This window comes from Cydia splendana, chromosome 8 (genome assembly GCF_910591565.1).
Source record: "Cydia splendana chromosome 8, ilCydSple1.2, whole genome shotgun sequence".
Classification (NCBI taxonomy): domain Eukaryota; kingdom Metazoa; phylum Arthropoda; class Insecta; order Lepidoptera; family Tortricidae; genus Cydia; species Cydia splendana.
Genome location: NC_085967.1, coordinates 8,344,411 through 8,361,940, shown reverse-complemented (window position 1 = coordinate 8,361,940; position 17,530 = coordinate 8,344,411). Strand labels below are relative to the sequence as shown.

The 17,530-nt window shown below is 37.7% G+C and overlaps 1 protein-coding gene across 5 annotated transcripts in view; it reads left to right on the top strand.

Annotated features, from left to right (window-relative positions):
• Positions 1-1,670: 1,670 nt before the first annotated feature.
• Positions 1,671-17,530, top strand: part of LOC134792767 (RNA-binding protein Musashi homolog Rbp6) — a 574,739-nt gene continuing 558,879 nt past the window's right edge. Inside the window, exons 1-2 of one of the 5 annotated variants that reach the window (XM_063764096.1) lie at positions 1,671-2,033; positions 2,113-2,153. In XM_063764096.1, coding sequence (XP_063620166.1) covers positions 1,975-2,033; positions 2,113-2,153 — 100 coding nt within the window. In that variant the 5' untranslated portion in view covers positions 1,671-1,974. The remainder of the gene's footprint in view (positions 2,034-2,112; positions 2,154-17,530) is intronic. The other 4 variants (XM_063764094.1, XM_063764092.1, XM_063764093.1 and 1 more) reach the window with 4 other exon arrangements.

Here is a 17,530-nt window from a genome sequence, read left to right as displayed (position 1 = left end):
TGGGTAAAGTCGTAATGTATGTAGGCCAAAAAATAAGTGCATTCCCGTTGCCAGGGAGGTTTTGGGATTATATTGAGCAACTTTTACTATGGGACCAACACTGAAATCGCGAAAAAAATGTACCCTCCCATAGAAAATGGACCATCGAAAATGTATGAAACAGACAAATTTTTTTTCGTGATTTCGGGGTTGGTCCCATAGTAAAAGTTGCTCAGTATAATCCCAAAACCTCCCCGGCAATGGGAATGCACTTATTTTTTGCCCCCCCCTGTATTATGCGGGTCAATGGGACTCGTCAAAGTGAAAAATGTGTCGCGGTTACGATATGGTGGTGATGTGCTAATAGTCATTTTGATGAGCCGTATAAACCCCAGGCTTACAGTTACGTTTTTCGTCGACTGACTTCTTCATAAAGGAACCGCAAAACCAGTGTAAACAAGGTCGTATTAGGCCGGGTTCGGATTATCAACATATATAAGCCATTAGCAATGGTAGGCCGGCTCAGGCCATTTAACAAATGGCTGGAAGTAGTCATTTCCACGAACACAGCCACCTCGGGCGGCTTAACGATCATCAAACGAATAATTTAAATGAGCCATAACGCCTAGACCGAAATGTATTCGTTGTTATTTCAGCGGTACTGTTATTATTCGGATACTGTTTACTTGGCATGTAGAAACACGATTCTAATATTGAAATGGCGCGGCGAAATATTTTGACTAAAGTTATATTGTACTTAATCCCCTAAGAAATTGTTTAAACGTAACCTAGTACTAGTACTTAGCTGTTAATATTATCGAATATAATATGACTCCCGAGTACTGATGGTCAATATATATACCTACTGACATTCACAAAATCAATACTTTTGAGCCTTGAGCCACGCACTTAATTTTATATTCGATTTTAAAACGACAAAAAATATGATGTTACAGAATGCTGTATAAATAGGCGTTATCGATCTATATTATCTATATGTCTATGATCTCTGTCAAACTGAGTCTATAGAAATAAATCTCCGAACACGTTTTTTTATAAAAATATCTTCGATTTTCGAGATGATTATTGATCAAAAAATATTTCTGAAGTTAAGAAGTACAATACTTATGACAATTGCTCCAAAACTCCAAATTCAAAGCAACTGTTAATAAACATTAACAAGTGATCTCAAACAATCGATGTCGTTATTAAGTTGTCAAAAGTTCGGATCTACACACGTAGCGGCGATTGAGTGCAGGTTGCGTAGCACGTTCGTAGCCCGCTACGGCCGCACGTACGTAACAGTGACGTCGGCGGCAGATTTCACAACGCCGCCTCGCCTTACATCACGGTAATCGCGTTGTTTACGATTTTTATCATTGTCACTTCGTTGCATTGCATCAGAAAGGTAAACGAACTGTTTCGCGATCGTCAGATAATCGATTAGTGTGTCAAAAGTACAAAATGGTTTTTTTTTACATGGGTACCTACATATTTATTTGCCAAATAGTTATAAATGGTTTTTATTTAAACATGCAAATAATATTTGTGATTCCAAGTGTAAGTTAAAGACGACCTGAAAAGTTATAAAACTTTTAGGTAAGTTCCGAATTGTAATCGTTAGTATTGTTGTGCAAAATGTGGGGGTGGCTTGGCGCGCGTAGGTGCGTGGTGGGCGTGCGAGCCGAGACGGCTCGGGCGGGAAGGGGGGAGGGCTGCAAGCGCCGAGCACGTGCCGCGCGCTCACGTGGTGCCGCCGAGCGCGCGTCCGTCGTGCCGGCCCGTATGAATAATTGTGTACGGAGTGAATGAATCGATGCGCGGCGCGGGAGCGGGAGCGGCGGAGCGGGGCGGCTGCGTGGAGGGGTGCGCCGCGGCGCGCCAGTCTCGTGCCGGTAGTCGGTAGGTCAACCGAGCGACTCCGGGAGCCGTCCCCGCCGCGCCGTCGCTCGCTCGTAGTCGTAGTGCGCCCGCCCCACGCCGGCCCACGAGTCCATGGAAACCCAGAATCAGGATGCGGCACACAGCCCCGCTGAAGTGCCGAACGACCCCGGGTACGTGGCCGCCGCTGTCCCTTCGCCGGCTGTCATCTCCGCCGGAGACTCGTGACTCTAATCGCAATGTTTGTTGCAGGAAGATGTTCGTCGGAGGACTCAGCTGGCAGACTAGTCCAGGTACGCTCGCCGGCAACGAAAAGTGCATCCGATGCACGCGCGGCCGAGCCGCCCGCCGCACCGCGGAAAACCATTTCCTACTCAATAGGAACTCTCGCGTTTTCAGTGATGTACTAAAATTCGGCACGTAAACACCGGTAACCAAAAAGTTTCGTTATCAGCTGATTAGACGTGTTATGTAGCCGAATAGATACCGGTGTCGTTCGTTGAGTGCACGTGATATTCGGTGAGATGTTTGTGTAGGGTGTACTCGGCGTCTTCGGCGCGTGTAATGACTTGGAGTTGCTATAGAACATGATGTAATTGAGTTGTGAAGTCGAGGTGTATTGCGAGTCAGGTGTGTGGCGGCGGCCATGCCAGGTGCGCGCGCAGGCTCCTCCGCCGCTGCGACCTCTCACGTTGTCAACTCTCAAGCGAATCTCATCCCTATTGTTACAACCGTTCAGTTGGAAACTCTAGCAACATTTTCCATTACCGGCTTTTCCCCTTTAACGGTTATCACAACATAACCTCAATCTAGGTAGAGCGCTACCGACCGGCGCGTTTCCGTCAACTTAGGTTATGCTCACACCGTACCAATTGGCAATAAGTTTTGATTCTTGTACTTGATGTCTTGTAAGATATTTAAATACAAAACAAAATTATATTCAAATTGTTTCATTCCAATCCTTGTGTGCATGAAATTCAAAGCGGAATTAGAATTAGAACCAGATCAAAAGGAACCTTAACTCAAAATCATTATTATAATTTACAGTCATATCGCAATAAATATAGCTTTTAATTTTTTTTAAACATACACTAACGGTTATGTTATCTTTACATAAATATTTAATAAAGCGCGTAATAGTAAATATTGTCGCGATTATTCATTGCGCATAACATAGTTCAGTATAAACGTATAATTGTACGTCCATTAGCGTTCCCCTAGACCCGTAATAAAGGCCATCAATTAATTTTAAACTAATTGCGCGTGTGCAATGCAAAAGGTCTGCGCGCGCGGCGCAGCGCAAGTGATGCCCGCGGTATTGGGTCGAGCGCCCACGCCGCACTTTGATCCCTCTATCTATGCCAACTTTGTTCTTCTCTGGAGATATCTAGGGCGTTGCATCGGCGATTACTAGCCAATATGCTTTGGATATTATCGGATCGACCAATCCCGCGCTTCTATATCGGTAGCATCATGAATCAGCCCTCGATCATGCACCGTGTAATGCTTCATCCGGCCATATCTTTTCTAGTTCACAAGCAATATGTAACAATTTGCCAGAAACGCTAAAATAATTCAATTTTAAACTATTTTCTTTCTTTTTAGAAAAACGAAATCAATAAATATAAGGTTTAATTCGGCGATTATTTGGCTCTAAATAGAAAAGGCATCACTAAAATCATGTAGGTATACTTACTCGAAAATAAAGGTATGTACATACATTATTTTTCATGCCGGTTCTAGCCGTGACTCTAAATGTGTTAAGTTATGGAATTCATTGATTTTTTCTCCCCGAACTAGGTTTGCTCCGCTTGTTTACACCTTACCAGAGCCGTGATGATAAGATAATTTGTAACTTGTTACCTGTTATCGCATGATAGTCGGATAGTCTTCCTTATCGCGGCGCCGTACAAATATGTAGTTAAGATATATTTCGGTAATCTTAAATGTTTAAATATACAGTACGGGAATCAATCACAACTCAGTGATAAGTGATAAATACTGACAGGCGTTATTTTATACTCGACATTATCTAATTCTTTGAGAACCCAGAGATTTTTCCTTTAACATACATTTGCGATATTACCTACCTAGTAACAATCGGACAGCAAAAAAAAATACAAGACAGAGTAGGTATTATGATCATACTCAACGTGTAAAAATATGACTTATGGATGGGATTTTCCTTGGATGGGAACCGAAATATAATGCGACAAGTTATTTTTACAACAAGCAACGAATTTATGGTTCAACATAAGTACTACCAAAATCTCTTATTCGTATATTTTCTGTGGATTAGGTACGAATCTAAGCTTTTTTTTCTACTTTATTTTTACCTACCTACTAGAAGCATAATACTTATAGAATAGGTTCATATAGGTAACTACAGATCTTAGGTGTTCATAAATTAATGCCTATAAAAACAAATTAATTACACCGGAATGAAACATCCTTTTTCTTAAGTTGCAATATGTATAGTTGATTACACGAGATGACGTTGGGTCTTGGGTAAAGGATGACTCACGTTAGACTGGGACGTGTCCGGGCCGGAGCTTCCAGCCAGCGCTTACTTTTCTATGACATGACAGGCGATCACGTGATGCTTTCCATGGAAAACGATGCGCCGGAAGCCCCGGCCCGGTCTCACGTAAGTCATCCTTAACTCAAATGGTATACCTCAAACAACAGGCTCCCTAATGAGACGATGAGAGATTAGAGAGCAAGTTGTTCGTGCAGACAATTTGGTTTAAAACACCATGAGAGCGGAAGGAAACGAATCCAACTCAGCGTGGGTGACTTGATCTCTTGGCTTAACGACGTTTTAACGACGATACAAAATTTACTCCGTGTAGTAGCTAAATGCTCATGATTCTAAGTCTTCCCATTTGACCGTTATGTTATGTCCCACTAAAGAGCACGGTGTATATTTGTAGGCAAAAATAAAACAAATGATAGTGTCCAAAAAAGGTCCTTATAATATAAAATACCTATATAAATAATCCTACTTTCAAATGACAATTCTCAGAAAGTGTAATTCGTATTTAAATAAAATCACCCGCGTGGACTGTTATGTTATGATAGTGTTTAATTTTATAGTAATAGGAGTCATTGGGTCTTACGAAGCTAGTTAGGTACGTATTCATTCATAATCATCATAATTGCTTCTAAAATGAAATTAATCAACTAAATAGGACTGTTAACACCATTAAGACATTTTTAAATCCAGATAAAAGCGCCCACCTCTTTGTTAAATTGTATGCAACAGCGAGATAAGTTATTCTATTTTATATTTCCACCGTACAAACTCATTATCCCCGTGTTGCAAGCGTAAGCTGTTTCATAGTAAATAGTTGCTAGACAAAAGGTTGTTTCCATTATCTGGCTCACTTCTCGCGTCTGACATATCATTGACACGCTTTGACTCCGGAATTTACAAAGGCGGCTTCTTTAACTGACTCCCGCTGTCTAGATTGGCCGCGTGTTAGCATTAGGTATTGAAATCTGTATAAGCGGTGGTAGCCGAGTGGATATGACGTCCGACTTTCAATCCGGAGGTCGCGGGTTCAAATCCTGGCTCGTACCAATGAGTTTTTCGGAACTTATGTACGAAATATCATTTGATATTTACCACTAGCTTTTCGGTGAAGGAAAACATCGTGAGGAAACCTGCAATACATCTGCGAAGAAATTCAAAGGTGTATGTGAAGTCCCCAATCCGCATTGGGCTAGCGTGGGGACTATAGCCCAAGCCCTCTCGCGCATGAGAGGAGGCCTGTGCCCAGCAGTGGGACGTATATAGGCTGAAATGATGATGATGATGATGATTGAAATCTGTACTCTAATACATGTAGTTTTACAAAAAAGACAGGTAGGTACACTGCATTTGTTATCAGGACTTTGATTGATTGATACGATTGAATCAATACATGTACATCTTCCCTATCTCATTTTCGCGGCGCTACAAATCATCTTTCAGATAAATTTTGAGAAAAGCGATACTTAAGCCTAGATATATTATAATATAATAATACCGGAATACTTAAGCCTAGAATACCTAAGCCTAAAAAAACAATTACAAAGTTACAATTTCCGGACAAGATCATATTATGACGTGTTCATTTCCATAAAAATAAGCCTAAGCCTAAATATATTATAATATAATAATACCGGAATACTGAAGCCTAGAATACCTAAGCCTAAATATAATATAGGTAATAATTCCGGTATGGATTGCCAGCTTCAATTTACGTAAACGCCCTTGGTTAACGTTCGACCGCGTCTGTAGGTATTATACACTCGAGAAACAATCTTTTTTTTGGACTAATCCTGCTAGTTTTACGGGTAGGACTTTTTCTGTACCTACTGAACTGAGTAGATCTATATGTAGCCGGAGGTTTCCTTAAGAGTAATACTCAAAGGCAATATTTGTTAAGTAGAACTAATGGGACATAATTTTCCAACTTCAATCAATAAAAGTAGTTGTAGTGGAAAATTGGTAATACTTTTTCCCGCTTTTTTGTAGCAATGTCTAATGTCTAGTACCTATCTACTAATAAGAAAAACGTAGTAGGTAGTAACGCGAACTGATCGTGTCGGCAATCGTAAAATCTGTCCCAGAAACGTTAGTTTAGTGGCCGCCGACGCGTGCTTGGGGTGCGATTCCAATAGCTCACCAAGTGCATGCGAGCCTAACACTTAGGTAACCAGTTTATTTAAGTGGGAGTCCTCAGAATATTTGTAGGATCACAAGATTACAGTTACACTGGTATTGTCAGTGTTCGTGTCGCCTGAGCTCAGTATTCTATAGTAATACTCGGCCTGCTCCTAACACAATACAGATGAAGCAGCATCGCCGTTAAACATGTTACGGTTAAATTGTGAATACGATTGTTAGCCTAGCTCGAGCATTACGCGACTCTGTACAAATCAATGGATCGGCTTTACAAATCCTGCGAGTGTTTAATGAGATAATGAGCTTGTCTATCGACCGTAACTCGTTTTTGTAGCAATATATTCGACTGTGTTTATCATCGCGGGTCCCCGTTTTAGGAGCGACATAGGTACGTACTATATGAATACGTTATTGATATGTTGGCGGACGAGTGATTTCAAAATGAGATGAATATCATATTCTCGGCTTCTAGGGCAGTTTTAATCTGTTTTTAAATATAAAGCTATTTACATATCTAAATAATTGTTTTAGTTACTGAATTTATTCATTTAAATGGAAGCTAAATTAGTTTTATAGGTAGGACGTAAGTCGTCCTATTCTAAAGATGATGGAAATTATCATTGAATTTCCTCCGAAGACAAAAGACTGCGCACCCCTTTCAGTTGCTGAAAGGGTCACAACTCAATTCCTTCGTCGATTGCGAGAAGTTCACCTTTGCCTCTATTTATTATTAAACCAGACATTTTGCATACGCTGAATTATGCAGCAGGCAAATCTCTAATGCAGAACGAACGGATTGTCCTTATTTAATTTCCACTCCGAGTGAACTTCACGAGAGTACGCGGAGAGAGAGGCAATCAGGTCGATTTTCGTGTTGACAATTTAAAAAGTAGGTTTATATTCGAATCTTCAAGTTCAAGACCGACTAGTCCGAGTGAATCATGATAGAATGGCGCAAGCACAGTGCAGTGGAGACGCTACGCATGTAGGTACTCGAATAGGAGTCACATAATATGGATCTACATATTTTTCAAAAGTATGGTATTGTAAGTGTAACTCTCTTAATACCGATGCGAAGTAAAGAATGTTTACTGATTGCCAAAAGAACAGTAAAAAAACTTAGGTTTAAGTATAGGCTCGGGCTTTATTGGTTAATAACAATAACCCTTTTATTGTACACTTGTATTGGTTTTATTGTAACTATACAACCAGAAATACGTTACCCAGCTAGATTTGTTTTCATAAAGTAAGAACGCTAAGCTTGGATAATTTCGTACAATGACCCGCCTGTTTTTATCTCTATCGCATGCGCATAATTCTATTGCTGTCCTGCTTGCGCAGTGTCGTTGACCCCCAGCGTCATGGGCGGAACAGCAATATAATTACGCGCGTGCAATAGAGATAGGAACAGGCCGATCAATGTACAAAAAATCTTCGTGCTTAGCGTCCTCACTTTAGTCATTAATATCTGGGAGAACAAAACATATAAAAACTCAAAAATGCGCGTTTTCTCAGAGATAAGACCTAGTTCGATTTTTTGCTCCCAAAAACTCGCATATAGCAAATTTCATCAAAATCGTTAGAGCCGTTTCCGAGATTCCCGAAATATATATAAAAATAAATAAATAAATATACAAGAACTGCTCGTTTAAAGGTATAACATTACATATAACCTGTCTAGGTTCAAAGAAATCATAATAAATGTTTACTTATTATATTTACTTAAAATTATATTAAATAACAGTTAATTACAAGATATTCAGGGGAAAATATTTTAATTTTTCAGAGTTCAGTTTTGTACTGTCCAAATGAATTATACCTCAAAAACTATTCCAACAGTTCTATTTTTCACAATTATAGAAGGCAAGTGCCGCGCTTCAGTAAGCCCCGGAGCTGAAGTTGACAGCGCACTACAAAAAACATCCCAGTACTTCGTTAACGGTCTGAGCGCTCAGCAGGTGGTAGAGAAAAGGATTGTGTTTCATTTTACTCGGAGACGTTGCCTAAAAATATTCACCGGAACATTATACTAGCACTACGAAAATATGCTCTCGTTTCACTGACCTTACCTACATAATATTTAGCATAATGTTTTAGATGGGTTAACAAAATGTATGTAGATAGGTACCTAATGAAATAAAACAAAGGGGAACGGAACTAGTGAAACAAAACAGCGATCTAAATCTGAGCTAGGATTACACCTGAACACAATGCAAATTACATCAAGTGAAGTGTAAATCGAAGGTCGATTCCGAAAATAGCTTTGCTTCTCTGTTGCTTCAAAGGATATCCGAGTATTATGCGGCAAAGGGGTATTCTACATTATTCCATTCCGGTTTCTACTGATCTGACAGCCAAAAGATTTAGCAAGTGGTCAAAGAGGAAAGAGTGTAGCGAGTGAGCTGAAGAGTCGACCGCATTACCGCAAATCGTAGCATAATCCCCCTACAAAGCGTGCGGTGGCATTGCGCTAGAAAACAGCAGTTTGGGAGCCGCTTTACCATTTATAGGAACCGGATACAAGTTTCGTTTTGTGGTCTATTTTGGCCTGGCCGCAAATAGACATAGAGCGCGCGTGCGAACACTTCTTTGTCTCGTATAAATCAAGATAGAATAAAAATAATAAATCATTGAATAGTGTTTAACTTTTAGCAGGCAATAAACGACGAGCTTGCGGTTTATTCTGTTTGTTTTTAGAGCGCGTTAACGCCGAAGATACCGTCTTAGCCAGGGGTCGGAAACCGGTATTTGCTCCATACAAAAATACCGGTATTATTACGTTCGTTTTCGTTCTTTGGTTTATTATTTCATTTTTAATGGGACAATTTAATAATACGAAGTTGTTACCTAATTACATGATTCAGTCCTACGTACAGAGCATAAAATTATTCATAATATGGGGGTATTTCGGGGTTTTAAAAAAATACCGGTTCCGAGCCCTGGTCTTAGCTGAAAAAAATCCCTGTTAAGGTCCCATCTGCGATAGCTTTATTTTTTTAACATATTCACTACGCTACATTTAGAGCTTCAGGTCAGTTTCCAAACGATAAAAGTTTGACAAAAATAGGTACTTAGTTATTTACATATTTGCAAATTTCGTAAATTTATTAACAAATATAGATAAAAGAATATGACTATGTTAATTATTAGAAGTCTTTATCTTATACCTTTAAACGGCTCTTAGCTCTAACGATTTCGAAGAAATTTGCTATACTTATAGGGGCTTTCGGGGCTGATAAATCGATCTAGCTATCTCCGGGAAAACGCGCATTTATGAGTTTTTATATGTTTTCCGAGCAAAGTTCGGTCTCCCAGATATTAACTAATAAAAAGACAAGTGGTGGACCGACAATTTATGGCCTTGTCGGCACGCACATGTTATTTGCTTTTTGTGGGTGCCTCTTAATACGCCTAACATTAATTGTCATAATATGAATTCGCATAACAGTTTTGGCATAACATAATTGTGCATAACATTGAACAGACATAATATTAAACAAGCATAACACTTATTGCGCATAATAATGAATCCGCATAATTTAAATATGCATAACATTATTAACTATAACTTTATTTGGCATAAAATGAATTAGCATAATTTAATAAAGCAAGAGAATTAGATGGATCAGGGCAAAACCAACTCGGTTAGGTCAGGTTCACAACCTTAGCCTCGAGTTAGCAGGATTGTGCGAAACAAAGCAAAGCTTTTGCAACAAATAATAATCTTTTTGCTGTAAAACATTATTAAGGCGTAGTAACTGTAGTAAGTTCGTGTTCTTCTTTTTTTATTATTAATATTTGTTTTTAATAGGTTTTAGAAATAATTTTCATATTTTGATTTTTTGTGCAAATTTTTTTAAAATGTGCATTTTAGACCTATTTTAGTGATTTTTTTATATCGAGCAACAGTCAAAAACTCAGGATTTGAATCGCTGAAGTCCCTAGAGAAAGGCCGCAAGATTGCTAATTAAATTTTTGGCAACCGTATTGTGATATTTTTGATCTAAAAAAGCGCTATATAATATACTTAAAACTTCGTTCTCTGAATCTACTGAACCTTAATTCAAGCCGCTCTGTCTACATTTTTGTTTATTTGCCTTTTATATTTATACCATTTAATAATTATACAAAGTAACTTTATGCTTATTATATTTATCCCAAGTCATCGTTATGACAATTTACGTTATGCGCATTAACATTATGCGTACTCATTTATGCGGAATAATGTTATGCGATTTAGAAATTATGCGTAACATACGTTATGCCAAATCGAATTAGGAGAATTACGTTATGCGAATTAATATAGACCCGCTTTTTGTCATATTAAACGTAGGTATCTCAAGGCAAGCAAAAGGACCAGTTACTATTGTAACATAATAATACACTTTTAACATAACTGACTTTGTAACATAAATGACAGCACACGTAGCAGGTAATGGTTGCCAGAGACCGTATCATCCGGTTCTTCGAGAACTCGTAGTAAGGCCAAGTCGCTTTGCAGTCACTGAAACAAACTAACCAATACCTAATGAACCGTTCACTTATGTTCAAGACTGCCAGTGATTTTTCTTATGATTAGGTACTCGGGTTTTAATATCTTTGTAAAGCAATCCATCAAATGTTCGCAGGCGCAACCAATATACTTGATTACTCTTTTTCGGCTCTGAGCAACATTATAAAAAAAAATTTTTTGTAGCTCGCCGCTGACGACGAAACGTCAGTCAACGCTATGGAACAATTTAGAAATTTTTGTTGATACGGCACATGTGGTTAATGCGAGTTCCCCGTAGTGTTGGTTATTTATAGTGTACTGGTAACATGGGGAGCTACTAATATGCTCGCCCTTCAGGCAGTTTAGATAGGTAAGAACTAAAGTGTTGAATAATATTATTTAATCAAAAGAAGGTAACAAAATGGTATTTGAATGATAATTCTCTAAAATTTTTTTGTGATATTTTGTTTTTGTACTTAATCTTTATGAATGATAAGTTACATCAGCAGTACCTAAGTGCGTAGTGAACAAAACAATTTCATGGACTACATGCTATGTAAATAATGATATCATCTCTGATAATTGATAGCATAGTCGCATTATTTTTTAAATAGTCTTAGTCTTACGATTGCGGTTTATCTGTTTTCGGAGGAAAAATAATAAAAATATATAATATATTAAGTAGAGCTAAAACAAATGAAATACTTGCGCCGCCGCCGTTTAGGCTCAAATTGTACAAAAATCCGATAGATTAGACCTTAATTTGATGTTGATTTGACATAACTCGCAATATCAGATCAATACATTAAAGTTGGAATGCCCACTACCTCTTATCGGTTGGACCTTTATTGTATAGTGCAATATGTTTCTTAAACAAACTGAACATAAAGGAGAAACTGTGTAAGTGTTCATATAAGCTACTATTGATTTCATCTATAGTATTCTCAACGTACATATATGTAGCGCCTTTAATATCACCTTAATCTTAGCCGGAATCCTCGCATGCACTACGAACATTTCTTCGAGGCTTGCATAACTGCAATCCGCGCATTATGGACTCACATCTGGGAACGTTCGACTTAGACGACACACGCCACTGCGTTGTTGTCATTACTCATATGTCGCGCACACGACTTCACGGTGCCGCCGACCTGCCACGGCTAACCATTAAATTCCACATTTCCATTGCGCTGACACAAAATAGTGAACCCTAAAAACTAAACCGTAAGGTGGATATCTTACTCAAGTTTTATATGAATTGTGACCTAAGGAGACTAGTTGTTGTGAAGTGCAGTGTATCTTGAAACGACATGCTAATTGACGGGAGCGTGAAGCGAGGGTAAAGAGACGTAGTTTTTATATTTGGGACCCAATATTCAAATATGAGAAATTTCACTTGACCAAAACGTGTTTAGGTTTAATTGACACCCTTATGATAATTTATATCGTCGCCGTCGTAAAATATATCCGACGTCCGACCAGAAAACCAAAAATCTCTAGTAAGTACTTAAATAAAAGTAAACAAATAATTTGTACATTTTCGGGTAGTTATAACATTTATTGATTAACCAACAAAATACAAAACCACCTGAATCTGTCACTGAACGACCAGACTTTAACCTACACTATTTGATCGTGTAATGTTTTCATCTACCCTCAACTGGCATAAGAAACCATTTGAGCGTAGATTTTGTTTACTCTTTTTTAAATACTTAAAGATACAGACTATATATAGAGATGATAAATCTAAGCTTGTACTAGAGGCGCAGTAACCTCAATAGTAGTAGATGAAACATTGTGCCAAACGTATACATGCCACCCTGCCACCCTAGATAACTTTACCAAATATAGATAAACCTCTAGATTTCGCGTTCAAAAGTATCTGTTACAGTCACATTGTTCTATATTTAGAGACATCACTTGTTAAGTTTTCATAGAATGGTAGCCTAATGCTCTTTACTAGACGTCGATATACCTACAAACTTGTGTAGATTGATGCATACCTCCTCATGCTCATCACACAAATAAAAAATGTCCTTTAGCTGGATTTGAGCCCAGGACTTTCAGCTTCGAAATCAGAATACGAGAAAAAAATACAACTTGTATAAAATGAACAAAGAATTTCTACCATGAAAATACATTTAGTAAACAAGAAAGTCAAGATATACAGAAAAAATACTACAGTTTATATTTATTCCAAAGGGTAAAGTCGTCCTAGATAAATTGCTCTACTTTAGATTCCACCATGATTTGAAACGACTCGCCTACAAAGGTAAGAAGGAAATTAACTGTTGGTTTTTCTGTAATAAATATTTGCTCCTGTGGTTTTTATGACAACGGAATTGTTTAAATTTGTCGACAACCGGAACCCTTTGACAGTGATGCTTCTAGATATATTTTCTACATTTATCGCTGTCTTTTACTGAAAGAAACGGAGTGATAAATTGAGATCTTAATTTAAAGGAGGATAAAAATAAAAGCGCTTTGATAATCGATTTAAGAGGTGACGAGTGAATAAATCGTCGGGTGACAAGCAAAAGTCACTAACTAACACCATTGAAATTACTGGACAATAAACCGTGTTACAAGTGTAATAAAGTGCATTGTTACTTTAATTTTTTGAGAGTACTTAGTGACTTTTGCTTGTCACCCGACGAAATACCCTTATTGACTTTGACGACATCTGACAGATATCTACGACTTAATATTGATAGGTTTTTGTGCCCCTTAACTAAATAATTAGTGCACGCGAAACGTATCAATTAGTATCAAGTTAGTATCATAACATTCATAACATGAAAAAAAAATACATTTGATATTTTCGCCGTTATAGAACAACAAAAAATAAAAATAATATTTCAACATGAGGAGAAGCCCCCCTTACAAAAAACGTGATCTCCGTCTGTCCGTCTGTCAAGGACATTTTTTCTCAGGAACGCGTGGAGGTTTCAAGTTGAAATTAATGTCAATTCAATACGTAGGGCTGCTACTCTCGGGAGCAGTGAAAAAACCGGCCAAGTTCGTGTCGTTTCACGTAAAGAGCTGTACTAGCGATAATACATATAATATGATGTTATCCCGGCCTTAATTACTTGAAATGTCCATGATTTATCTATCGACTTAACCTACATGTTATTCTTTATTATTATTTATTTAATATATACTGTAAGTTACTGTAATTAGCACAAATTTCTCATAAAGTGTTTAGAAAATTTATTACACGAGTGCTTAGTAGCTTCGTGAGTGAGTTGCGTAAGTCTTTTAACTGAATGGCGATTGCCTACTTTACGCGTATTGAACCGATTTATTTGATGTCAAGGGTTCTGAACTGTCATTAGATGTATAAAAACGGAAATGGTCCAAAGTAGAGAGGAATAGACCATTTTTTGAATACGTTTATCTTCGCAGTCCGGAATGATTTTTATTTAGTACCTAACCTAATAAAAAGCAAGCATTAAGGATGACTTACGTTAGACCGAGCCTGTCCGGGCCGGAGCTTCCGGTGCATCGTTTTCTATAGAAAGCATCACGTGATCGCCTGTCATATCATAGAAAAGTACGCGCCGGAAGCTCCGGCCCGGACACGGCCCGGTTTAACGTGAGTCATCCTTTGAATTGTCACCATATTATAAACTCAAAGACACTTAAAAATCTCCATTATATTTAATACTGTGCCTTGTATGAGAGCGATAACATCACAATAATGATATCGACTTTTGATATGGCTCTGTTATTCATTTTGGAAACATTATTCCGTCGACCACAGCTGGCTGAGTGGATTCACACATTCGTGACCGCTGCGGACGACTTATCATACGGAGAAGGAAAATCTTGTTCGAGATACATGCGTCGTTTTCTATGGCCTCAGATTGTTTTGTAAATAAGAAATGCTAAGCAGGATTTTATTGACTTCTCGGCCGTCTCACGGAGTCGTGTGTGAGGGATAAACATGTACATTACGAGTTGGAGCCGACAGATATTCCACTATTATATATATAATGGGAGATTTTTCTCAATCTCTTTTATTATCATGTAGTAAAATTACTCTAAGAGAAAACATTATCTTCGCATTTGCTGAGGATTATTGTCTTCATATACATGCTCCATCTGTTTCTCCGGTTAAAATAATACGAGTATGATTACTTGTCATGCGCCTCAGTCATTTCTTATTTATGAATTGCGTGTTCTGTGTGAAGTATGTCGACTAACCTTTAACACGATAGACAACAATACTTATATGTATGTACATAGACTTATTTTATAATTACAAATAACATAAATTTAGATGCGTAAAGCATGTGCAACAAAAATTGTAAAACCGACACAAGTAAATAGATCTGAAATAACCATGAATGTTACGTGACTGGCATTTCAAAGCGTGTACCAACATCTAGATAAAGAGGAAGTTAATTAGACCGTTCATATGTCACGCAATACTTAATTTAAACGTATAGTAAGTTTGATGCGGGCTCAAGTAATTACTTTTGCATTCCGTGAGCTCCTCTTACTGAGTGACAAGTACCGTTTAATAAAACAATGAGTGATATTATCTCTTTATGTTTTGACACTGTCCCTGTCTTTAGCGTCTTTGAATTGCATCTAATCAATTAACGAACGCCAGGTTTCTATATATTCTATATACCTACGTATGATATTACAGAAATATTTTTAGTTTTTATTTGCTTCTCTGAAATCACAAAACACGGGCTTGTTTTATGACCTACACTATAGTATAGTGAAATACGTTTAAGAGAAATTCAACTCGCTAAATTTAATTCAAAATTAAATATACGAGCGTCGTAAATTAGCCACGAGCCGTTTGATTGAGCTATTATTTAGAATTGCCGAATCCGAAAATGTCGAGACTCGAGCTGAGAAAAAGCGTATTGTTCCAGGTAGAGTCGAGGGTGTCACGGAGATACGGCCGCCGCAATTAATGGCTGCCGTACACTCCAGGGCCCTAATGGATATCTCGGGCGCCTTCGTACTAGTCCAAAACCAACCCTCCTTTACCAACAAAATTACCAACAATTTTGATTTTACTACGCTTCTATAAAGAACAGTTTAGCTCGTGTCCCGACCAAGTGCACTATCAAAACCAAAACATCCGACGTTAAACTTTTATAGGTTTTGATCGGTACTTAATTTTATAGCTAATGCATAGTAGCGTCTCAAACGGCTGGTAAGTTACAATTTAATGAAATAATATCACGATTTAAGAGAAAGTACTTGGACGCTAGCCAAGACACATGTCTCGGTGTCATGATAATATCAAGAATGCAGTGAAATACGTTTACTCACTATTCGTTTGGCATAATATACCATGAAAGTCGTAAAACTATTAGTAACTGCCGACTTGTGCTTGATTTTCTATTTCTCTTCTTAGTATCAAATATATGAAGATAATTATTATATAGGGCTTCTAACATATGTTCTGGACGCTACCATGACCCACCTGGACTGATTTATAAATCAGTCACATTAACCCACCCTTGTGTGCTTTATCTTTATAAGTACTTTAACAGACTTCAGATAAAATAATTAATAAAAACTTTTACAAAAAAAAGCAAACTGACTTCAAAAAGGATGAAATAAAATATTATCCTTTTTGAAGTCTATGCGTTACCAACTGATATATTTGAAGTCGGTGCCAAGCCAAATTTTGAAGCATACCACGATTTTGGTGCGATTCGATAAGGATGTACCTACGTTGGATTGCCTTACACGACGACAATGAACGTACTTTCTGTAGGTACAGTCGACGTTAAAAATATGTTTACACTTTTCGCCTTATTACAAAGGAGTAAGGTGCAAAAGTGTAAACATATCTTTGACGTCGATTGTATCTAAGAACACACCTCAGAACACACGATCAAACCTTCTTGGCGCAGTCTGTACCATGTTTGTCGGCACATTAGTGGAAATACAATGCATTTTTTTCCGTCGTATTTTTTAAAGAGCATTTCTTACTAATGCTCGAACAGTCTATAGCACGCAAGTGTGAGATTGGGACTGAGTAATTTCCCGTCCCTTATCCAGAGGACTACATTTCAAAATATAAAACAATTCAAGAAATTTACCTTCTTGCCAAATTTCACTTAAAGCGATTCAGTTGTTTAGCTATGAAAAGGCGACAAAGAGGCAGACAAAATTACTTACACAGTTAATAGTTATTAGTACAGTTCTAATGGGATTTATAGCCATAAAGCTGATTATTTTTGACTGGTATTGTTACTACTTGGCTTGGCACCGACTTCAAACATATCAGTTGGTAACGCATAATATTTTATTTCATCCTTTTTGAAGTCGGTTTGCTTTTTTTTGTAAAAAGTTTTTATTTTTCGATTTTTAGTTTTAACGCATTGTTAAGAGCGCGACGCATGAATGAAAAACAAGATCATGTTTAACACTAAATTCGTGTACCTATTACTTTAATAAATATGTAATCAGGAATTTTCTCGAGTCCGTCTGGGAAATTATAATTCCTGTCACTACTACACTAAATC